Below are 25459 nucleotides of genomic sequence, written 5' to 3' on the forward strand. Positions count from 1 at the left end.
TCCCGCCGCTCTGTTAGTAATTTGTGCCTCTCGAATGCTTCCCTCTAGATTACAAGTAAAAGCAAAGAGTCGACGTGGGCCTTGCTCCACAGCGTGAGCGATGCCTTTTCTGGCTGGCTGCTGATGCTGCTTATTGGACTGCTAGCAGGTATGGGGAATTACCATTCTATTCTATTCTATTAAAATATTCTATTAAATTCTATTAAATTCTATTTTAAAATTATATTTAAAAAAAACAAAAAACAAGCACTGCAGTGCATCAAATTTGGATAGACTCCAGATTGTTGTGTGTGGTTTGATCACCGAGGAGTGGCTGTAAGGTGTCAAGTTAGCCGCCCTCCATCGTTTCTAACGCACACATCTATGGGGGCTTTTGTGTGGGAAAGATTACCCGGGGACTTCCCACAGAAAGCATTTATCCCCTTTTTTTATGAAAAGACAGTCTCCACCAGTAAAACTGCAAAATATAGCAATACAAATTAAATCCCGCTCCCAGTTTCTTAATCGTGTAGGGAGGTTGCTTGAGGTCTGCACCTATAGCATTATTCCTCGGAGCTTATTACAGATCTAAGCAGGGAAGACGGGCTAGGGGTTTTGTCCAGGGTAACATAGTGTGATTTCAGGTAGAGTCAAGACAAGAAAAATCCAGGTCTTCTGGACTCTGGGTCTTTCCTTTGCATCACTACATCTCATCACATTGCTGTCCCAAGTTCTTAGTACAGTGTCCTGCACACAGTTAGTGCTCAGTAAATACCCCTAATTAGTTCCAACTGGCTTGCCTGCCGCTACAGTCATTCATTCATTCAATCGTATTTATTGAGCGCTTACTGCGAGCCGAGCACTGTACTAAGCCCTTGGAAAGTACAATCCGGCAACAGATAGAGACAATCCCTACCCAACAACAGGCTCACAGTCTAAACGGGGGAGAGAGATAGACAACAAAACAAGTAGACAGGCATCAATAGCATCAAAGTAGATACGCAGAATTATAGATATCTATACATCATTAATAAAATAAATAGAATTACAGTGATCCAGCCGGTAGAGCTGGGTCCTGAACACCAGAAGCGGTGGTTACAAACTGATTGGAAAGTTAGCATCCACCCTTTTTTTGTCATTCGAATGCTGTGTGACCTTAAGGAAACGTCTTATCGGCACAGCAAGATTGGTGGAATGGTAAGAATGTAGAAGATACCTAGTCATTCTGTTCAAAGGCAAATACAGAAGGTGATAACACTGAATCACCTACTGCACCAATTTTTCCTTTGGCAGAGTTTCTGTAATACATTAATCAATCATTCGTTAATTAATAACTTTCTGCCTTCATGCTCCCCCCCCCCCTCCCCCTAAACAAAAAAAAGAAAAAACCCTTCAAGCTATCTATTCAGTAGAGACACAGTTGGCATATAGAGGATCTGAGTTCTAATCCTGGCGCTGCCACTTGCCTGCTGTGTGGCCTTGGCCAAGTCATTTAACTTCTCTGTGCCTCAGTTTCCTCAACCGTGGAGTGAATTCCCTCTAGGCTGTTCCCTGTGGGCGGGGAGCATGTCTCCAAACTCCTTTATTTTATATTCTCCCAAGCACTTACTACAGTGCTCTGCACAGAGTAAACACTCAATAAATGTCCTTGATTAATTGATCGATTGTAAAGTAGGGATTCGATACCTGTTCTCCCTCCTACTTAGACATTGAGCCTCATGTAGGAGAGGGACTCCGTCTGACATGATTAAGTTGATTCTACCCCAGCGCTTAGGACAGTACGTGACTCATCGTAAGTGCTGAACGAATACCGTAATCATTCTTTCCCATTATTACCGTCCCATTTAACATTCTGGACGGATTGGCATCTCGGAGAATCGATCGGTGGTATTTACTGAGCACTTACTATAGGTGCAGAGCACCGTATTAAGAGCTCGGGAGAGTTGGATACACCTAATTTAGCGGCCGCATTCCCCGCTCACCGGCGTTTAGTACAGTACTCTGCACACAGTAAGTGCTCAATAAATGCGACTGAATGAAGCTTTGCTTAATCTCCCCGGGCACAGATCTGGGGGTTAAAGCGGGCTCTCGTCTCTTCTCTCAGGTTCCTTAGCCGGGCTGATAGACATCTCGGCTCACTGGATGACAGACTTGAAAGAGGGCGTGTGCCTCGGAGCCTTCTGGTTTAACCACGAGCAGTGCTGCTGGAACTCCGAGCACGTCACCTTCGAAGACAGAGACAAGTGCCCGGAGTGGGAGACGTGGTCACAGCTAATCATAAGCAAGTCCGAGGTAACGGGCCGCGGAAACCTACCTAGAGGAGCCCTTGGAAGTCCACCATCTCACGGGTTTCCCCCTCCCTTTGCCTCCCATTTATGGAACCGTGGCTCGTGGGACCGCGGGGAGGGGTCGTTGAAGAAGAGGGTGAACAAGCTACTTTTTCTTGGGTGGGTGAGATGTAGTTTGGTCTCAAGGATGAGATTAGACTGGATGGAGAGCTCAAGGTAGCCACACAGTTTTGTCCAATGTACACTACTTCACTGTTTTGTAGGGGTGGGGTCTGTTAGCCGGCTGGATTTTAGTGCTCAATGGGACGCTTACCTTCTCTCTCTTTCTCTCTCTTTCCCTCTTTTTCTCTCCCTCTCTCTCCCTCTCTTTCTCCCACTCTCTTTTTCTCCCTCTCTTCCACTATCTCTCTCTCCCACTCTCTCTCTCTTGCTCTCTCCTTCCTTCTCTTTCTCTCCTCTCTCTTAGTTTCTCCGTCTCTCTCTCTTTGGGTCTCTCCCTCCTTCTCTATTTCTCCCTGTCTCTCCCTCCCTCCTTCCTCTCTCTCTCTCCCTCTCTCCTTCTCCTGCTTTCTCTTTCTCCCACTCTCTTTCTCTCGTGCTCTTTCCCTCCTCTTCTCTCTCTTACTTTCTCCTTCACTGTCTCTTGCTCTCTCCCTCCTTCTGTGTTTCTCCCTGTCTCTCCCTCCCTCCCTTCTCTCTCTTTCCATCCTTCTCTCTCTCTCCTCCTCCCTCCTTCCTTCTCTCTTTCTCTCTTTCCCTCCCTCTCTCTCTCCCCCTCCCTCCTTCTCTCTCTCTCTCCCTCTCACCTTCTCCCGCTCTCTCTTTCTCCCACACTCTCACTCTCTCCCTCCGTCTGTCTTCTCTCTCTTACTTTCTCCTTTACTTTCTCTTGCTCTCTCTCTCCTTCTATCTCTCTCTCTCTCACACACACACACACACATACACGCACACTTTCTCTCCCCCCCCCCCCCCCCCCCCCCCCCATAGTTATGCTGAGGCAATTCACAAGGATATCATGAGGGACAAAATAGGAAGTTTGGCATATATCCTCCAAAATAATGGTCTTCATGCTCTAAGCCTTTTCCATGCAGCCTCATCGGCATCTTGTCGGAGAAGAAGAGAAGTGAAGCGACTCGTCCATGGTCACACAGCAGGTAAGTGGTGGAGCCAGGATTAGAATCCAGGGCTTCTGACTCCCAGGCCCGTGCTCTTTCCATTAGGCCATGCTACGATCAGATGAGGTTCTTGCTGAAGAGTGCTGGATAAAATGATCGTTCTTCTACAAAGGAACAATAAATATCGTATTGTAAATCTCATTCAAACCCCTACAATATTTTTCCAAGAAGTACTTTGTACTTTAGAGGTGAGCTTAAGCAAGCAGCATGGCCTTATGGAAAGAGCCTGGGGTTGGGAATCAGAGATCATGAGTTCTAATCTCGGCTCTGCCGCTTTTCAGCTGTGTGACTTTGGGCAATTCACTTAACTTCTCTGTGCCTCAGTTACCTCATCTGTAAAATGGGGATTTTACATTTTACGTGAGCCCCACGTGGGACAACCTGATCACCTTGTGTCCCCCCAGTGCTTAGAATAGTGCTTTGCACATAGTAAGCGCTTAAGAAATACCACCATTGTTATAACTATTAATCCCACCGCCACCACTATGTCTGCTGGGTGACTTTGGGCAAATAACTTCTCCATGCATCCCTTACCTCATCCGTAAAATGGGGACAAAGATTGTGAGCCGCATGTGGGCCTTGGACTGTGTCCTACTGGATTATTGTGCATTTACCCCAGCACCTGGTACAGTTTCCTGGCACATAGTAAGTGCTTAACAAATTCCATAAAAAAACAAACCAAAAAAATTTTCTAGTCTGGGTTACACACTGAGAATCTATTGCAAATTGCTCTGGAGTAATGAAACATTTCCCATTGAATGGGAAGTCAATGCCTGTAGTTAAATGAATCAGTTAGGAGTCAGAAGGACCTGCGTTCTAATCCAGCCTCCGCCACTTGTCTGCTGTGTGATCTTGGGCAAGTCACTTAACTTCTCTGTGCCTCAGTTCCCTCATCTGCAAAATGGGGATTGAGACTATAAATCCTATTGTGGGACAGGAACTGTGCCCAACCCGATTATCTTGTCTCTACCCCAGCACTTAGAACAGTGCCTGGCACTTAGTAAGTGCTTAACAGATTCCACAATTATTATTATTGGGTTTTATTAATTTTAGTTTTGATTGTGTAAATATATCTATAATTGTATTTATTTTGATGCTTTTGATGCCTGTCTACTTGTTTTGTTTTGTTGTCTGTCTCCCCCTTCTATTGTTGGGTAGGGATTGTCTCTATCTGTTGCCGAATTGTACTTTCCAAGTGCTTAGTACGGAGTTCTGCACACAGTAAGCACTCAATAAATGTAATTGAATGAATGAATGATTTTTAAACGCTAAAAGAGGAATTTCCTGGGTGAGTTTGACCCCCCCCATTTCCTGAAAACCTGCCTTCAAAACTGTTGGGTGCTTGATGAGTCTGAACTCTGTAGTTGAGTTTAATCCAGACCTATTTCTCTCTCTGCATTTCAGGGAGCGTTCGCATACATTCTCAACTACTTTATGTACGTCCTATGGGCTCTGCTCTTCTCACTCCTGGCCGTGTCCTTAGTCAGGGGATTTGCACCTTATGCCTGTGGCTCTGGAATCCCTGAGGTAAGCCGGTAATACAATTTATATCTGTAAAGTATTTATAGTACCATCTATCTCCCCCTCTAGACTGAAAGCTAGTTTCGGGTAGGGAATGTGTCCATCAATTCTGTTGTATTGTCCTCTCCCGAGCACTTCAGTACAGTGGTCTGCACACAGGAAGTGCTCAATAAATATCTTTTTTTTGGTTGATTATTTATAAGCCGTGACTAAATGAATCCTTCCTGTTTCATAAGCACTTCAAAAATCATTCAGTAAAATGTCCCATGAGAGAGGTAGCAAGTTCTCAATTTCATAGCCGGTTTAATCAAGACCAAAGTAAATGGCTTCCCTTCAACACAGAGATGGTTTCAGAGTTTTGGCTATCCTGAGGCACAGAAAAATTCCCCACTTTCCTCCTGTTCCACCTGATATGATCAGTGGTATGCGGTTTGTGCACCAAGCATAGCATAATAGGGAAGTATTTGAGCCTCTAAACCTCGACTGGTTTTTAGGATGACTCCTGACCTCTACACCTCCGACCCCTCGCCCCAGAACCATCGTGCTTCTCTCACTCCATCCTTCAATTCAGTCATATTTATTGAGTGCTTACTGTGTGCAGAGCACTGTACTAAGCACTCGGGAGAGTACAATACAACGATAAACGGACACATTCCCTGCCGACAACAAGCTTACAGTTTCGGGTCACTTGGGTGAACACTTTCAAATGTCTTCCTGAAGATGCACCCTAAGGTAATTGCCTCGCGGGCTTACCTTCTGAAGCCAGCCCGGCTTTAGGTTGTATCTGTGCCTTGGTGGTGATATAATAGGCGCTGACTTGCTCAAACCTCAAGGAGACTTTCCTCTCAAAGTCACTCTGGCAATTCCGATACATGTGCCGGTGGCGAGGTCTTACTTTTGATTTTTTTCTCCTTTGGAGAAGAAGGGTTCCTGGCCATCGATGGATTACGGCGAAGGTGCCCAGCTACACAGTGAAAATGAAAATATTTGGCTTGGGTTACTCTAGGTGCTGCAATCTCCGAATGCTTCCTTTAAGGATTTCTAAAAGTTTTAGAGAATTCTAACCCCTGAGAAATGAAATTCATCTATAATTCTGTACCCATCGCTTTCCAAATCCAGAAATAATAATAATAATGTTGGTATCTGTTAAGCGCTTACTATGTGCAGAGCACTGTTCTAATCGCTGGGGTATTCATTCAATAGTATTTATTGAGCGCTTACTATGTGCAGAGCACTGTACTAAGCGCTTGGGATGAACAAGTCGGCAACAGATAGAGACGGTCCCTGCCGTCTGACGGGCTTACGGTCTAATCGGGGGAGACGGACAGACGAGAACGATGGCGATAAATAGAGTCGAGGGGAAGAACATCTCGTAAAAACAATGGCGACTAAATAGAATCGAGGCGATGTACAATTCATTAACAAAATAAATAGGGTAACGAAAATATATACAGTTGAGCGGACGAGTACAGTGCTGTGGGGATGGGAAGGGAGAGGTGGAGGAGCAGAGGGAAAAGGGGAAAAAGAGGGTTAAGCTGCGGAGAGGTAAAGGGGGGATGGCAGAGGGAGTAGAGGGAGAAGAGGAGCTCAGTCTGGGAAGGCCTCTTGGAGGAGGTGAGTTTTAAGTAGGGTTTTGAAGAGGGAAAGAGAATCAGTTTGGCGGAGGTGAGGAGGGAGGGCGTTCCGGGACCGCGGGAGGACGCTACCCGGGGGTCGACGGCGGGATGGGCGAGACCGAGGGATGGTGAGGAAGTGGGAGGCGGAGGAGCGGAGCGTGCGGGGTGGGCGGTAGAAAGAGAGAAGGGAGGAGAGGTAGGAAGGGGCGGGGTGATGGAGAACCTCGAAGCTTAGAGTGAGGAGTTTTTGTTTGGAGCGGAGGTCGATAGGCAACCACTGGAGTTGTTTAAGAAGGGGAGTGACACGCCCAGATCGTTTCTGCGGGAAGATGAGCCGGGCAGCGGAGTGAAGAATAGACCGGAGCAGGGCGAGAGAGGAGGAAGGGAGGTCAGAGAGAAGGCCGACACAGTAGTCTAGCCGGGATATAACGAGAGCCCGTAACGGTAAGGTAGCCGTTTGGGTGGAGAGGAAAGGGCGGATCTTGGCGATATCGTAGAGGTGAAACCGGCAGGTCTCGGTAACGGATAGGATGCGTGGGGTGAACGAGAGAGACGAGTCAAGGATGACACCGAGATCGCGGGCCCGAGAGACGGGAAGGATGGTCGTGCCATCCACGGTGATAGAGAAGTCTGGGAGAGGACCGGGTTTGGGAGGGAAGATGAGGAGCTCAGTCTCGCTCACGTTGAGTTTTAGGTGGCGGGCTGACATCCAGGTGGAGACGTCCCGGAGGCGGGAGGAGATGCGAGCCCGAAGGGAGGGGGAGAGGACAGGGGCGGAGATGTAGATCTGCGTGTCATCTGCGTAGAGATGGTTGGTAGTCAAAGCCGTGAGAGCGGATGAGTTCACCGAGGGAGTGAGTGTAAATGGAGAACGGAAGAGGGCCGAGAACTGACCCTTGAGGAACTCCAACAGTTAAAGGATGGGAGAGGGAGGAGGCTCCGGCGAAGGAGACCGAGAATGACTGGCCAGAGAGGTAAGAGGAGAACCGGGAGAGGACAGAGTCCGTGAAGCCAAGGTGAGATAAGGTATGGAGGAGGAGGGGATGGTCGACAGTGTCAAAGGTCATCAGGTCGTCCCACGTGAGGCTCACAGTTAATCCCTATTTTACAGATGAGGTAACTGAGGCCCAGAGAAGTGAAGTGACTTGCCCACAGTCACACAGCTGACAAGTGGCAGATCCGGGAGTCGAACCCATGACCTCTGACAGTGACAGTCAGAACCCATGACTACTGACAGTATCGGTCAGTAGTGTTGATTGAGCGCTTGCTGTGTACAGAGCAGTATACTAAGCACTTGGGAGAGTACAGTACAGCTCATTGTGGGCAGGGAATGTGTCGTTATATCGTACTTTCCCAAGCTCTTAGTACAGTGCTCTGCACACAGTAACCGCTCAATAAATCCAATTGAATGAAATACAGTTAAATGAATACAGTAGAGGAGGTAGTCACGATTACTGTCAGCAAGGAGTTTATAGACCAGAGACGGAAGCAGACGTTCAGGTAATTACAGATGGAGCTGTGGGGCTGCGGTATTCTCTCTCCCTCTAATGTTCTGGAGAATTTAAGAGCCACTACTTAAGGAGTTCACAGGCCTTCAAATCGTGGAACAGTTGTCAGTGGTCAGCACAATTCCTGGAACGCAATGCTGAAATCATCAAAACCCACTTCGACTCATTTCCTTGAAGGCGTATTGCAGTTACGGTGATAGCTTATCTCCTAAGGCGAACGTGGATACTTTGTACGTCAGATTCGTTTCATGGTTGTAGCTTAGAAACGTTACCTTCCTGCAAATTAACCTTCGTTTTGTATATCCGGTAACATCTCCGATATCAAAATAGATAATGGTCTGATTGTAATAGATCCACAGTTTCTTAGTTTCACTTCGGTCTAGGATATAATGCCCTAGCTCATTTTATGATGAATCGAATGTAGAATATTGTAGAGCCCTGAGGTCATATCACGTGTTGCAAAGTGTTATTAACAGTCAGTTTTGAAATTAATGTTACCTGCGCCCTATGAGTTTAATATTTCGTTCGCTTTAAACTCACTGATTCATTCATTCATTGATGACCGTGATGGTAAAGCTTATGGTTCCGGAGCTGATCAAATAATCTTCACTCTTTTTGCGTGGGAACTATGTAGTCGAGTAACTTTATCGAATCCTAACTACCTAAACAATGCATAGCTGATGCCGGATTTGCAGAGGCCAAGTGCGCATTTCAAAAGCAATTTGCAAAATTCCATCCCATCAAGGCATTTAATCCCACATCGTCGACACGCGTCGAAGACCGCGACGTTTGGTGTGGTGAAGGTGAACTCTCCTGTGTTTCGACTTGCAGATAAAAACGATATTGAGCGGTTTCATCATTAGGGGCTACTTGGGCAAGTGGACCTTGATCATCAAAACCATCACGTTGGTGCTGGCTGTATCATCGGGCTTGAGCCTGGGCAAAGAAGGCCCCCTTGTGCACGTGGCATGCTGCTGTGGGAATATCCTGTGCCATCTCTTCACCAAATACAGGAAAAATGAGGCCAAACGCAGAGAGGTAAAAAAAAAAAAAATAAAGAAGTTAAAGATCCTGTCAAATGGGTCTCCCTGACAGAAAAATCCCGGGTGCATCTGTTGTTGGGTAGGGATTGTCTCTATCTTTTGCTGAATTGTACTGTCCAACCTCTTAGTACAGTGAATGAATGAATGAATGAATGAAATGAAATGAGTGAATTCCGTTTCTTTGGATGGTTTACCTGTTGGAAAGTATCTGAGCATTCAATCTTCAGTGTCTCCTTGACCCCAGGAAAGAAGTCCAACTGTAATGCATCTTTCCCTCCATTCTCTCATACTTAATGTGATGGTCAGTAGCTAATAGAGATTTTAAGCACTATTCCAGGCTAGCTGCTCGGTCAATGAACCGGTCTTTAATGGGCATCTGCTGTGTGCAGAGTGTCACGCTAAGCAGTACGATAAAGGAAAGACATGGTCCATGCCCTGAGGTGGCTACAGGGCAGCATGGTGGAGTGGATAGGGCACAGGCCTGGGAGTCAGAAGGTCCAGAGTTCTAATCCTGGCTGTGCCATTTGTCTGCTGTGTGACGCTGGGCAAGTCACTTCATTTCTCTTTGCCTCAGTTACCTCATCTGTGAAATGGGGATTGAGACTGTGAACTGCGACTGTGAGCCCCATATAGGACGGGGACTGTGACCAACACGATTTGCTTGTATCTACCCCAGGGTTTAGTACAACGCCTGGCACATAGTAAGCACTTAACAAATGCCACAATTATTATTATTATTGCAGTGATGGAGGAAGCATCTCCTCCTCTTGGCAGAGATGTGGCTTCAGTAAAGCTCTGAAGGTGGGGAGGGTAAATGTCTGTCAGATATGAAGAGGGAAGGCGTTCCAGGCCAGAGGCAGGATGTGGGCGAGGGGTCAGCGGCGAGATAGACGAGATCGAGGTACAGTTGAGTAGGTTGGCATTAGAGGAGCGAATTGTGAGGGCCCGGTTGTATCAGGCGAGCAGTGAGAGAAGTTTAAGGGATTTACCATAGGTCACCCAGTAGACAAGTGGGGCCGGAATTAGAACCCAGGTCCTCTGGCTCCCAGGCCCCTGTTCTTTCCTTTAGACGCCACTGCTTCTGCCTCTCAAAGAGAGACTCCATCAAATCAGGATCTCACATTGAAATGCTTAATTGTTGATAGTATTTCTAGGGTTTTCACTCTAGTTCTGTTAACACTTACATTGGTTTCATCATTGTTCGAGCCTATTGAAATATAATTTATATCTCAAAGCATGGAGTTCTATTCCGTAATTCTTTCTGAACCTATCCTAGATAAGATAAAAAATCCTTTTTGCATATTCCTTGAGGGCAAGGAGATGTTATATAAAAGCACGCTGATGCTTTCAGCTTATAATCGCTGATGCTTTTATAATGTTTATTGCAGTGTGATAAATAATTTATCTGGGCCCATGATCCAACTTAAGTATGAAGGAACTCGTTCACTTAAAGCCGGACTTTCTTAGGGGAAGCAGCGTGGCTTAGTAGAAAGAGCACAGGCTTGGGAGTCAGAGGTCATAGGTTCTAACTCCGGCTCCGCCACTTGTCAGCTGTGTGACAGTGGGCAAGTCACTTAACTTCTCTATGTCTCAGTTACCTCATCTGGAAAATGGGGATTAAGATTGTGAGCCCCACATCGGGCAACCTGATAGCTTAATATCTATCTCAGCTCTTAGAGCAGTGCTTGGCACATAGTAATCACTTAAGAAATACCATCGTTATTGTTATTATGAATTTCATCAAATCTCCATTCAAAAAGTAACACAAATCAATTAACCTTATAAAGGCTTTTAAATGGTACAGATGAACACTTAGAAGAATAAATGGAAATTAGCAAAGGTTTAATTTTTGCCTTTTAATAACTCTTACGTCCAAGCTATTGAACAATAATTCTGTCACTTGCCTGTGTTCGTGGGTCATCTTAATCCATCAGTGGTATTTACTGAGCACTTACTGTGTGCGGAGAGCACTGTTATTAAGCACCTGAAAGAATACAACAGAGTAGGTAGACCTGGTCCCTTCCCTCAAGGAGCTTGCCACTTTAAACTCCAAATCTCTCTCTGCTTAAATCTGTGCCATCCAATCAGTAACCTGCAAAGGGATTTTAATTCAAACTTAGATACGTGATAGACCAAGAACAGTCATGGGAGTGGATCTTGTTTGTTAGTGGATGATTTGAAGAACGGTGCACGCATTCAAAGGAAAGAAGGGGGCCTTTCACCTTTCATCTTTGATCAAAGATTTTTAGGATCCCAAATCGAGTAGTCTGGGGGATTATGTCCATATCTGAAATTTGTATATTAATATCTGTCTCCCCCTTTGGACCTTAAGTTCGTTGTGGGCCGGGAATGTGTCTATTTGTTGTGATTTTGTACTCTCCCAAACGCTCCGTACAGTACTCTGCACACAGTCAGCGCTCAATAAATACGATTGAATGAACGAATGAAAGGATTTGATGAGCTGAGACTGAGGAGGCCTGGAAATGATAATTTTAATATCTGGAAAGGGTAGTAGTGTGTTTGTCTTTTTTAGTGATGGTGGTGGTGGTTTTTAATTCAGAGAGGTCAGACAGACAGACAGAAAGCACACAGAGACATTAATCTTCGGTTTTGGGTTTCAGGTTTTGTCTGCGGCGGCGGCGGCCGGCGTTTCCGTAGCCTTCGGGGCACCGATTGGAGGGGTGCTTTTCAGCTTGGAAGAGGTAACCCTGGCTTCGCTTTACGGCGGCCCTTCCCTAAACTCTTAGGGAGCCGGGAGGCCCGCCCAGTCAGACTTCTGAAGAGTGACTTGGGCTATCTGTTGGGATCCTCAAATGTCCACTCCAGTTGAGTGCGAGCCTACCCGGCCATTAGAGGAAATAATCTGGGAGTTAGCTCCAATGGCGGGGAACCCTCATTATCCGGCTAGGACCCCCGAAGTTCCTCACGAGAAAGGGAGTTGGACCCTGGGTCGCTTTTCTCTCCCTCCGGCCCGTATCTGTCCACCCCCGGCCCCGCCTCCTTGCCGAAGGTGACCGCCCTGCCTTTCTCTCCCAAAGGTCAGCTATTATTTCCCCCTGAAGACGTTGTGGCGATCCTTCTTTGCCGCGCTGGTGGCGGCATTCACCCTGCGCTCCATCAACCCCTTCGGCAACAGCCGCCTGGTCCTGTTCTACGTGGAATTCCACACCCCCTGGCACCTCCTGGAGCTGATCCCGTTCATCCTGCTGGGGATCTTCGGCGGGCTGTGGGGGGCCTTCTTCATCCGGGGGAACATCGCCTGGTGCCGGAAACGGAAGACCACCAGGCTCGGCAAGTACCCGGTGCTGGAGGTGCTGGTGGTGACGACCATCACCGCCGTCCTGGCCTTCCCCAACGAATACACCCGCATGAGCACCAGCGAGCTCATCTCCGAGCTCTTCAACGACTGCGGCCTCCTGGACTCCTCCAAGCTCTGCGACTACGTGAGCAACTTCAACACCACCAAGGGAGATGCCCTGCCGGACAGAGCCGCGGGGGCGGGGGTCTACCGAGCCATGTGGCAGCTCGCCCTGGCCCTCATCCTCAAAGTCTTCATCACCATCTTCACGTTCGGGATGAAGGTGAGGCCGCCCTCTGGGATTTCGGGGTCCGCGTGGTAACGATAATAATTTCGGCGTTGGTTAAGTGTTTAGTGTGTGCCGGGCGCCGTTCTAAGCGTCGGGGCGGATATGAGCGGATCGGGTTGGACACGGTCCCTGTCCCGCGTGGGACTCTGTCTCGATCCCCATTTTGCACTTGAGGTAACCGAGGCACTGAGAAGTGAAGCGAATTTGCTCAAGATCACCCAGCGGACAAGCGGCGGAACCGGGATTAGAACCCACGACCTTCCGAGTCCCAGGCCCGTGCTCTTTCCACTACGCCATTCTAGCGGTGATCGGCTGATGGATCAGTGGTGGTTACGGAGCCGTTTATATTTCCCTTTATTCTAGCCGCAAAAGCAACCCATGTCGACGATTGGGTAAATTGCTTAGTACAGTGCCTGGCATATAGTAAGCGCTTAACGGATACCATGATTGTCTGTTAGCTGTGTGCTGACCACTTGGGAGAGCTCAATACAACAGAGATCATCATAATAATGGTACTTGTTAAGCACTTACTATGTGCCAAGCTCTTCTAAGCACTGGGGAAGGTACAAGTTAATCGGGGTGGACGTGGTCCGTGTCCCACATGGGACTCACACTCTCAATCCCCATTTTGCAGATGTGGTAACTGAGGCCCAGAGAAGTAACGCTGACTTGCCCAAGGTCACACAGCAGACAGGTGGCGGAGCCAGGATTAGAACCCAGGTCCTTCGGACTCCCAGGTCTGTGCTCTATTCGCTAGGCCACACTGCTTCTTTAGTGATAGAGTTGGTAGACAGGTTCTCTGCCCACAGAGAGCTTACAGTCTGTGAGTAACATTGTTCATCTGTAGCAAAAGTGGTGTGTGAAGTTGAGGTAGCCAAACGTTCTTTGGAGAAGCAACGTGGCTCAGTGGAAAAATCACGGGCTTCGGAGTCAGAGGTCATGGTTTCGAATCCCGGCTCTGCCACTTGTCCGCTGTGTGACTGTGGGCAAGTCACTTCACTTCTCCGTGCCTCAGTTACCTCATCAGTAAAATGGGGATTAAGACTGTGAGCCCCACGTGGGACGACCTGATTCCCCTGTGTCTCCCCCAGCGCTTAGAACAGTGCTCTGCACATAGTAAGCGCTTAACAAATACCAACATTATTATTATTATTATTAGTGGAAAACACCCTCCCCACTCCCCCATTTTCCCCATGCGGTTGCCGGTGGTGGCGATGGTGTTTATTGACTGCCCCCCTGAGTGAAGTGCACCATACTGAGCGCTCTGGAAAAATGTCACCCGTTATCCTGAAATCTCCCCAGTTCAGCCCAGAGCCGAAAGGGAACCGAATTAATGAATTTCTGGGGGAATATCCACTCTAGTACGTAATATAGTCCTGTAATTCCTCAGAGAGATTACGGAAGATAACACTGATCTGCAACACAAATGGTTTGAAAGGGCATTAAATAAAGCCATGCCCTAAAAGGCAAAATGGTCTTCTATCCCTGATTAAAACAGCACTTGAAGTGCATTAATTGGAACTGGAAGATTTTACCAAAAAGCCAACACGGGTGGTGTTTTCAGCTAGAATAAAGGGAATTTTAAGCGATGTGGGAATCAGCTGGACTCTAGGAGACAGCGTGGGAGCAGCAGTCGGTAGACACGGGTTCCGATCCCACGTCAGCCACTGGTCTAGGCTGGGACCTGGAGCATGTTATTTAACTTTTCTCTGCCTCAGTTTCCTCAACTGTAAAATGAGAAGATATCAGCCCCCGCCTCCCCCCTTAGATCGCGTGCCCTGCGTGAGACAAGGGACTGTATCTGACTTGCTCATCTTGCGTCCACCGCACCCCTGCGCGCAGAGTACCTGGCCTAGAGTAAGCACTCGCTAGCCCTCCGACTAACTACAATCTGGGGACCTTCTTCAACCCGAGCTCCAGAGTGAGCTGTCCCGTTTCCCACTTTTCTCACTCTGTCCGACCAAGCCTGACGTGACCTCTGAGGAAAGGCTGGTGAGGCGGGCACCGAGGCCTGTCCATCCACTGACTTGAGCTTGTCCGGGTGCTCATGAAGAACTGCACGTGCCCTACGTTAAGGACTGTGGGTTCCAGGATTTCCTTCGGTCAGTCATTCGGTCGTATTTATTGAGCCCTTACTGTGTGCAGAGCACTGTGCTAAGTGCTTGAGAGAGTACAATAGAAAAGAGTTGGTAGACATGTTCCCTGCCTACATGGAGCAGCAACCTGAAAAGCAGTGTGGCCTGGAGGATATATCCCACTGTATATCCTGTGGATATATATTATATAGATATATATAATATATAATGCTATAATAATATACAATATATCCTAGTGAATATATTAAGAAGTCACTTAACTTCTCGGTGCCTCAGTTACCTCATCTGTAAAATGGAGATCGAGACTGTGAGCCTCACGTGGGACAACTTGATTAACCCTGTATCTATCCCAGCTCTTAGAAGAGTGCCCGGCACATAGTAAGCGCTTAACAAGTACCAACATTATTATTATTATCCCGGGCCTGGGAGTCAGAAGGACCTGGGTTCTAGTTCCCGGTTCCGCTACTTTTCTGCTGCCAGATACTTCACTTCTCTGGGCCTCAGGTTCCTCATCTGTAAAATGGGGATTACAACTGCGAGCCCCATGTGGGACAGCGATTGGGTCCAAACTGATTACCTCATATATACCCCAGCGCTTAGAAAAGTACCTGGCGCATAGCAAGAGCTTAACAAATACCTTGAAAAAAAAGCTTAAAATCTAGAGGGGGAGATGACATTAAAATCAATTAATGACACGTACGAAAGTGCTTTGGGGCTGAGGGGGGCGTCCACAGATGGGCCAAGGCCACCAAGAGCACTTCCGGTCTTCCGTGGCCACTGATAATAATAATAATAATAATAATAGTTATTGTTAAGCGCTTACTATGTGTAAAGCACCGTTCTAAGCGCTGGGGATACAAGGTGATCAGGTTGTCCCACGTGGGACTCACAGTCTTCATCCTCATTTTAAAGATGAGGGAACTGAGGCACAGAGAAGTGAAATGACTTGCCCAAAGTCACACAGCTGACAAGCGGCGGAGCCGGGATTAGCACCCGTGACCTCTGGCTCCCAAGCCCGGGCTCTTTCCACTGAGCCACGCTGCTTCTCTGTCGCAGAGACCGGAGAATTAGCATCCGTCTCCTTTTCCTCCGGGCAGAGCTTTAGCTAGACACCGACTCTCCCCGGGCCCTCTCCCCGCAGGTCCCTTCCGGCCTCTTCATCCCCAGCATGGCCGTCGGAGCGATCACCGGCCGCCTGCTAGGCGTGGGAATGGAGCAGCTGGCCTTCTATCACCACGACTGGCTCATCTTCAGCGGCTGGTGCAGCCAGGGGGCCGACTGCATCACTCCCGGCCTCTACGCCATGGTCGGGGCGGCGGCCTGCTTGGGTGAGATCGCGTTGGGGTGTTTCTCGCGAGAAGCTGCCGGGCCCGAAAGCGCCGCGAGGAGCCGGGGTGTTAAGAAGGCGAGAGATAACTGGATGGAATGGCGGTTTCTTTCATTCATTCATTCAGTCATATTTATTGAGTGCTTACTGTGTGCAGAGCGCTGTACTAAGCGCTTGGGAGAGGACAGTACAGCAATGATCAGACACAGAGAGAATAGCTCCACCATCACTGGAGTGAGGAGGGTGAGGAGCCACGATGTTAAGGGTCAGGGTATCTGTACAGAATGGTGATTTCATTCATTCAGTCGTATTTATTGAGCGCTTACTGTGTGTAGAGCACTGTACTAAGCGCTTGGGAGAGGACAATACAGCAATGATCAGACACATTCCCTGTCCACGGTAAGCTTACAGTCTAGAGAGAGAATAACTCCACCTTCACTGGAGTGAGGAGCCAAGATCTTAAGAAAGGGCAGGGTATCTGGACAGAATGGTGATTTCATTCATTCAATCGTATTTATTGAGCGCTTACTGTGTGTAGAACACTGTACTAAGCACTTGGGAGAGGACAATATAGCAATGATCAGACACATTCCCTGTCCACGGTAAGCTTACAGTCTAGAGGGAGAATAACTCCACCATCACTGGAGTGAGGAGCCAAGATCTTAAGAAGGAGCAGGGTATCTGGACAGAATGGTGATTTCATTCATTCATTCATTTATTCTGTCGTATTTATTGAGTGCTTACTGCGTGCAGAGCACTGTACTAAGCGCATGAGAGAGTGCCGTATAGCAATAAACAGACACATTCTCTGTCCACACGAGTTTACAATGTAGAGGAGCACGGCACAGAAGAGTTGGTAGCCAGTTTCCCTGCCCACTGTGAGCTTACGGCCTAGAGCGGCTCGCCGTTTTGAAGGGTTCTGAGAGAGCATGTCCGCTCGGTTCTTCCATAACATGAGTTTCACTCCCGAGTTTGGGAGAGAACAAGATCGGTGAATTTGGGCAGCATTCTTCTGGTGGTCTTGTCCGTCGGAAGGGGACACGATGCGCACTCAAAGAACGGTCGGGCACAGTGGCGCGATGGGATATGGATGCGTTAGGGGAGGCGGCGTCGGCCTGGAAGTCCAGTGACCCAGGTTCGAGTCCTGCCTCTGTCACCAGCCTGCTCTGTGGCCTCGGGCCAGTCACTTTGCCCCTCTGGACCTGAGTTGCCTCATCTACAAAATGGGGATGATAATTCCTGACTACCTTACAAGGTTGATGTGAGATGAGAAATGTGGGAGAGCTTTGGGGATAAAAGCCCGATACTAAATCGAGGTATTATGCCCGAGGTATCGCCCAAGGTGTATCGCAGTGCACGTTTTCTTTCACGAGGGGTTTGTGGTGGACGCGCCTCCCCCCTCCCCACGTTCCAGAGTGACCGTTGCGGTCAGAGGCCCCGAACGCGAGGTAACTAACGGTGGCGTCGTATCGTAGGCGGAGTGACGCGAATGACGGTGTCCCTGGTGGTCATCATGTTCGAACTGACTGGCGGATTGGAATACATCGTCCCCCTGATGGCGGCGGCCATGACCAGCAAGTGGGTGGCCGACGCTATCGGCAGGGAGGGCATCTACGACGCCCACATCCGCCTCAACGGCTACCCCTTCCTGGAAGCCAAAGAGGAGTTCACCCACAAGACGCTGGCCATGGACGTGATGAGGCCGCGGCGGAATGACCCCGCGCTGACCGTCCTCACTCAGGACAGCCTGACGGTGGAGGACGTCGAGGCGGTCATCACCGACACCTCGTACAGCGGGTACCCCGTGGTGGTGTCTCGGGAGTCCCAGAGGCTCGTGGGCTTCGTCCTCAGGAGAGACCTCATCATTTCCGTTGGTAAGGAGAGACTTGTTTGGATCTCTGTCTCCCCCCTTCTAGACTGTGAGCCCGTTGCGGGCAGGGATTATCTCTCTCTGGTGCTGAATTGTACTTTCCAAGCGCTTAGTAGAGTGCTGTGCACACAGCCAGCGCTCAATAAATACGATCGAAAGGACGAATGAATGAGAGACGGACACAGCGGCGACGGAAATGGATTTGGGGCTTGGAGACTCAGGAAGCAATCGGTGGTACTTATACTCGTATAATAATAATAGTAATGATCATTCTATCGTATTTATCGAGCGCATACTATGTGCAGAGCACTGTACTAAGCGCTTGGGAAAGTACGGTACAACAATAAGCAGTAACGATGGTAGTTGTTAAGCCCTTACTACCTGCCAAGCCACGTTCCAAGCCCTGGGGTACATATAAGGTGATCAGGTTGTCCCACAAGGGGCTCACGGTCTTAATCCCCATTTTACAGTTGAGATAACTGAGATAAGTGAAGAGACTTGCCCGGGGTCGCACGGCAGACAAGTGGCGCAGCCGGGATTAGAACCCACATCCTCTGACTCCCAAGCCCGGGCTCTTGCCACTAAGCCTTGCATTTACTTACAGTACCGTCCAGCTCCTCTTCTAGTTGGGCTGGCTTGTTGCTGCATTGTACTGTACCCTTGTACCAAGCATTTAGTACAGTGCTGTGCACACAGCCTAGTGGAGAGGACAGAGGCCCCGGAGTCGGGAGGACCTGGGTTCTAATCCCAGCTCCACCACTTGTCTGCTGGGTGACCTTGGGCAAGTCACTTCATTTCTCTGGGCCTCAATTCCCTCATCTGTAAAATGGGGATTAAGCCTGTGAGCCTTATGTGGGACCGTGACCGTGTCCAACCTCATTTGCTTGTATCTACCCCAGCGCTTAGTACAGTCCCCGGTGTATAGTAAGTGCTTTACGTGTAGTAGTAAGCGCCCAATAAATGCCAGCGGTTCATGGAGCGTTTACTGTGTGCAGAGCACTGTGTTAAACCCTTGGGAGAGTGCAGTAGAGTCGATCCACCTGATGCCAGCCCTCAAGGCGGGCTTGCGTGCGAGTTAAAGGCTCCTTCCCCCGACTTAGGGGCTAAAAGTCTTGGGTGATTTGGGCAACTTGGGTTAGCATGAAATATAGACAACCAGATACTGCTTGGTAAGAAAGTGTACCAATTCCTTCATGTGAGAAACCTGCATTTTCACTGAAGCTCTTGTCTCCTCTTCTTGTTCTGCTTGCATTCCGGGCTTCATTTTGCCACCTTTCAGAAAAAATGCTATTGGAATCATCCCCTTTTAAGAATTTTACATGGCATTTCCCCTCCAGGAGCTTCAAGATGACATTAGCGGGAGGATGAGTGTAAATTACCGTGACCAACAGGGTTGGTAAAGCTTTGAGTTGCAGTTAGTTACTTCAGGGCAGGGGCGACCAACGCTATTGTTTGATACTCGCCCAAGCACTTCCTAGAAAATGATTGATTTTAGGCCCTAAACGAGAAAAGTTTTAAGTGAAAACTAAATAGGGAAACTTGCTGGACTCTGGGTATTTTTATCCCAGTTAATGTGCATTTCGCTCCTTATCACTACCCTCTCTGGATTTCTCAAGGGCAGTAGCAGGGAGGAAATAGGTAACAAAATGCGAAGTAGCCCTTTCAATGCAAATCGGGGTGGGGGGGGCGGTCAGAATGAGCTGTGAGTTCAAGAATGTGGCCAATCTTTGGCAGCCTTTGGAAATGAATGAATCAGTCACTTGATGGCATTCGTTGAGCGTTTACGGGGGGCAGAGTCCTGAAGAATATAGCAAAATAATAATGATGATGATGGAATTTGTTAAGCTCTTACTATGCGCAAAGCACTGTTCTAAGATCTTTTAGCTCACTCTGGGCAGGACTGTGTCTGTCGTTATATTGTACTCTCCCAAGCATTTCCAAAGCACTCAATAAATACAATTGAACGAATGTTTGGGAGAGTACAATAATAATTAATAATAATTATGGTGTTTGTTAAGCACTATGTGCTTAACTGTTCTGAGCGCTGGGATAGATACAAGGTAAGCAGGTTGTCCCTGGTGGGACTCGCACTCTTACTCCCCATTTTACAGATGAGGTAACTGAGGCACAGAGAAGCTAAGCGACTTGTCCAAGTCACTGATAAGTGGCGGAGCCGGGATTAGAACCCACAACCTCTGACTCCCAAGCCTCTTTCCACTAAGCCACGCTGCTTCTCATAGTCTAGCTAGACAAGATCTCTGCCCTCCAGGAGCTGAAGGGCTGATAGAGCTCTCCTCATCCTCAGCTGACTGACTTACCTAAGGGTAAGCAAATGTGCTTCATCAATCAAGAAGTCAGTGGTATTTATTGAGCACTTACTGTGGGCCGAGCACTGTGCTGAGCGCTTGGGAGAGGCCGATCCAAAAGTCGGGCCGGGGAGTTTCCAGGCTAGAGGGGGACTGTATTAACTCAAATTAATGTTCTTGGGAGAGCCGAATGGGAACAGAAGACGTGAATAGACCGCGCTTTCGTTACGTTAGAGTGATTTCTCCCCCGTCCCTATTCCCTACTAGAAAACGCCCGGAAGAAGCAGGATGGGATCGTGAGCATGTCTGTTATTTATTTCACCGATCATTCTCCTCCACTGCCGCCCAACTCTCCGCCCACCCTGAAGCTTCGAAACATCCTGGACCTCAGTCCCTTCACGGTCACCGACCAAACGCCCATGGAGATCGTCGTGGATATATTCCGAAAGTTGGGTTTGCGTCAGTGTCTGGTCACACACAATGGGTAAGCACCTTTCCGGGAGGCCAGATAGTAGTTGCAGTAGCGGTGTTTATTGAGCGCCCATTTGATGTGGCGCACTGTGCTAAGCACTTGGGAGGCACAGAGTAAAGAAGGGACATTTCCCTGTCCTCAAGGAGAGAAAGAATCTAATAGGAGTGGTGTGAACCACGGGGAATGAGGATCTACAGAGAAGCAGCGGGGCTCGGTGGAAAGAGCACGGATTTAGGAGTCAGGGGTCATGGGTTCTAATCCCGGCTCCGTCACTTGTCTGCTGTGTGACCTTGGGCAAACCACTTCTTGGTGCCTCAGTTACCTCATCTGTAAAATGGGGATTGAGACCGTGAGCCCCACGTGGGACAACTTGATGACCTTGTATCTACCCCAGAGCTTAGAACAGTGTTTGGCACATAGTAAGCGCTTAACAAATGCTATCATTATTATTGAAGCCACAGAGGGCGGTCTCCGTAGAGCAGTTCCTTTAACGCCTTCGATGGAGGTTTGACCGGGACGATGGGGTGACACAGGGTCGGCTAGTCCCCTTAGAGAAGTGGAACATCCTTGTGGAGAGAATACAAGGATGGAGCGCTGAAAAGAGTCATCGGGAATACGGCTCTACCTAAAGACGATTTTGTTTTTTAGGAGGCTACTTGGAATCATTACCAAAAAGGACGTTTTAAAGCACATCGCACAGATGGCTAACCAAGATCCCGGCTCCATCCTCTTCAACTGAAATCCGGCTCCGGGCCGAGGAGGAAACCACAAAAGGACCTTTGAGGACGGGGACGTTGCTTTTTTTAAAATCCAAGAAGCCGGAACAGTGACTTTAACGTTTCCCATCTGGGGGACGAAGAAGATAATCATGTTTTGTTTGTGTTTTTCCTACGAGATAACCCATTGCACTACATAATCTGTGGAAAATTAATCTTCTCTTTAGAAGAAAAGACTATTTTGCTCTTGTGAAGTTGCATTGGAAAGAGTCCATGAAGGAGTAAAGAAAATGGCTACAGAGTAAATCTGTTCCCCTTTTTTAAAAAAACTTTATTTTTGTAACTCTGTGAAAGCTGATTACCCCACTGCAGGGAATCATTTCACGATACCGTGATCCGCAATCTATAGAGGACTGCCTAATCAATCAATTAATGGTATTTATTGAGCCCCTACTCCGTGCAGCATGCAGAAAGAGTTCAGTAAGTTAGAAGATACAGTCCCTGCCCCCGGGAGCTCGCAGTGTAGCGGGCGATTCTAAATAAGATTCAGTTTCCTCACTACATCTCTGGAAGCTGAGGACAAAACTCAGGTGCTTTTCTTACAGCTGCAGAAAGAAAAGCCAGCAGAAAGTAATTAGGGGGGTGGGGGATTTCCAGACTCGCTGGTTGGAGATCAAAGATTATCAATTTACTTCTGTGTGTTTGGGACGTTCAGGATTAACAGGCACTTCTGCGATTCCGCCGGCCGAGCTCCCAAGTCGTATGGCAGTTCTGATTTCTCAGGGAATATTGCTGTGTTGGTTCTTGTCCTCTGAAAATTTGCCCCCTCGGGGTCGCTTGTTTATTGCCCCCAAGCGAGGGACCAGAAATTACTCAAGCCAGAGTTGCCAGCAAATCACTTTGAGGGTTTGGGCTAAAAGGGGAGGAGATTTGGCCAGGGGGAGGGGAGGCTGAGCCTCAGAGGGACAGAGACCGTGTCCGACCCTGATTGCCTTGTTTCTACCCCAGGACTGCTTCGTACCCCAGCGCTCGGCACATAGAAACCGCTTAACAAATACCACCATTATTAGTAGTAGTATTGTTAGAGGGTGGGCTACAAACATCTGGTGGACCAAAAACCCATCCCTTGGGGTATTTTAGGCCCCAGATTGAAAACTGTCTAATCTTGTCAGAGACCCCCCCCCCCGGGGCCCTTGGCAATGGTGGGGGATGTCATTCCTGTGATTTTAGGCCAGAGCTGTAAAGATGTTCTTCATTTCTCTGACATCATGATGATGATGGTATTTGTTCATTCATTCAATAGTATTTATTGAGCGCTTACTATGTGCAGAGCACTGGACTAAGCGCTTGGAATATACAATTCGGCAACAGATAGAGACCATCCCTGCCCAGTGACGGGCTCACGGTCTAATCGGGGGGCTCAAGTGCTTACTGTGTGTCAAGCACTGTTCTAAGTGCCGAGGTAGATACAAGCTGATCAGGTTGGACACAGTCCCTGTCCCACACGGGGATCACAGTCTTAATCCCCATTTTACAGATGAGGGAACTGAAGCCCAGAGAAGTGAAGTGACAAAGTTTTTCTTAACTCACTTCTCCAGACCCTTTTTAGATTCTAAGTCTGCCACAGACTTAAGCGTGCCGCCCTCTGTGAGCTGATGAAGCTTTAGGTCTCCGGGATAGGCCTATGTCGGGTGGCGAGATACGACCCCAAGCTGGGACCTGGGAGTTGGAAGGACCTGGGTTCTAATCCCGACTCTGCCGCTTGCCTACCTTGTGACCTTGAGCAAGCCACTTCACTTGGCTGGGGCCTCAGGTTGCTCATCTGTAAAATGGGGATTAAGACCGGGAGCCCCATGTGGGTCAAGGACTGTGTCCAACCTTGTATCTACCCCAGCACTTTGTATAGTGCTTGGCGCATAGTAAGTGCTTAGCAAACACCATTAGAAAAAAATGTAGATTTATTTATTTATTTATGTGGTATCTGTTAAGCACTTACTATCTGTCAAGCACTGGGGTAGATACAAGTTAATCGGGTCGGATACAGTCCCACGTGGGGCTCACAGTTTAAATAGGGAAAGCAGGAATTGCGTCCCCATTTTACAGTTGGGAAACCTGAGGTACAAGGAACAGGCTTAGAGGAAAGAGTACAGGCTTGGGAGTCAGCGGATGAGGGTTTTATTCCTAGCTCTGCCGCTTCTCTGCTGCGGGAACTTGGGCAAGCCATTTAACTTCTCTGTGCCTCAGCACCCTCATCTGTAAAATGGGGATTAAGACTGAGAGCCCCACATGGGACAACCTTATCATCTTGTATCTACCCCAGCGCTTAGAATAGGGCTTGGCACATAATATGTGCTTAACCAATACCATCATTATTATTATTATTATTAATATTAAATGACTTGCCCAGGGTCACACAGAGAACAAGCAGCAGAGCTGGGATTAAAACTCAGGTGCTCTGATTCTCAGGCTCGGGCTCTTTCCACTTGGCCACACCGCTTCAGATATTCAGTGATCTGTGAGGGAGTAAGGCAGGGAACATTGTCTCCTTGAGGCCGGCCACCAATTTCAGCCCCTATGGGAGGTTTAGCTTTCCGTAATGTGTTTCCACCGGCAGGGCAGTTCCTGTTTCTCTCCCTTTCGCCCATCCAGGAGAGGATGCTGTCTGCGGGATTCAATCTGGTGCCTGACGGCGCGTGGCCGTATCAGTGGGGCAATAAAATCCCTTCTAGGTCCCTCCGTCGCCCGCCCGCCCTCCCATGCTTTCACTTATCCTTGGGACCTTGCCCAATTTGGAAAGGATTAACAGCTCAAGGGAGCGTTCGATTCCATGTAATTAGATTGCTGGGTGGCCAGGGAGCCCATTGTGTGGTTTCAACCATTTTTAAAATACAAACTGGCTATTCGTTCATTCCTTTGTATTTCTTGAGTACTTACTGTGTGCAGAGCACTGTACCAAGCACTTGGGAGAGTACAATACAACAATTAACAGAAACATTCCCTTCCCACAACGAGATTATGTGGCCTGCAACTTGAATCGACTGTAGTCCACAGTGAGACTTTCCAAGGCAGGACAAAATGGGTCAGGGACATGACCCCGTTTATTCTCCTTTGGTGAGCCAGAGTATGACAGGCGTCCATCTGCGTGACATGAAGTAGCGTGGCCTGGTGGAAAAGAGCACGGGCCTAGGAGGCGGCTGCCATTTTTCTGTTGTGTGACCTTGGACGAGTCACAACTTCTTTTTGCCTCAACTTCCTCAACAGTAAAATGGTGATTCAATACCAGTTCTCCTTCCTCCTTAGACTGTGAACCCCAGGTGGGACAGGGACTGTGTCCAACCTGATTATCTTGTATCTACCCCGGTGATTAAAACAGTGCTTGACATTTAGTAAGTACTTAACAAATACTATTGCATGATCACCCAGGGGCCCGGGAGTCAGAAGGTCATGGGTTTTAATCCCAGGTCCACCACTTGTCTGCTGTGTGACTTTGGGCAAGTCACTTCACTTCTCCAGGCCTCAGTTACCTCATCCGGAAAGTGGGGATTGAGACTGTGAGCCCTATGTGGGACGGGGACTGAGTCCTACTCTATTTGCTTGTGTCCACCCAGTGCTTATGCCTGGCACATAGTAAGCGCTTAACAAATACCATCGTCATTATTATTATTACTACTATTATAATCTGACCGACTATCCACCTTGTAAATTCAGGAGAAGTGGGAATACGGAAGGGTCAGTGTTTCCTATATGGAAAGTGAAGTCCTTTTCTCTATAACTGGTCACATAATAATAATAATAATAATAATAATAATGTTGGTATCTGTAAAGTGCTTACTATGTGCAGAGCACTGTTCTAAGCACTGGGTAGGTACAGGGTAATCAGGTTGTCCCACGTGAGGCTCACAGTTAATCCCCATTTTACAGATGAGGTAACTGAGGCACAGAGCAGTTGTGACTT

At 48.2% G+C, this 25459-nt stretch overlaps 1 protein-coding gene across 4 annotated transcripts in view; it reads left to right on the forward strand.

Annotated features, from left to right (window-relative positions):
- Nucleotides 1-21810, forward strand: part of CLCN5 (chloride voltage-gated channel 5) — a 120836-nt gene extending 99026 nt beyond the window's left edge. For all 4 annotated transcript variants that reach the window (XM_029067374.2, XM_029067375.2, XM_029067377.2 and 1 more), the window contains 10 exons: nt 49-148; nt 2084-2271; nt 4847-4969; nt 8919-9125; nt 11752-11832; nt 12169-12711; nt 15955-16141; nt 17616-18014; nt 20584-20800; nt 21437-21810. In XM_029067374.2, the coding sequence (XP_028923207.1) occupies nt 49-148; nt 2084-2271; nt 4847-4969; nt 8919-9125; nt 11752-11832; nt 12169-12711; nt 15955-16141; nt 17616-18014; nt 20584-20800; nt 21437-21527 (2136 nt within the window). In that variant the 3' untranslated portion in view covers nt 21528-21810. The remainder of the gene's footprint in view (nt 1-48; nt 149-2083; nt 2272-4846; nt 4970-8918; nt 9126-11751; nt 11833-12168; nt 12712-15954; nt 16142-17615; nt 18015-20583; nt 20801-21436) is intronic.
- The last annotated feature ends 3649 nt before the right edge of the window (nt 21811-25459 follow it).

The sequence above is a fragment of the Ornithorhynchus anatinus genome, chromosome 6 (assembly GCF_004115215.2).
Source record: "Ornithorhynchus anatinus isolate Pmale09 chromosome 6, mOrnAna1.pri.v4, whole genome shotgun sequence".
NCBI lineage: Eukaryota > Metazoa > Chordata > Mammalia > Monotremata > Ornithorhynchidae > Ornithorhynchus > Ornithorhynchus anatinus.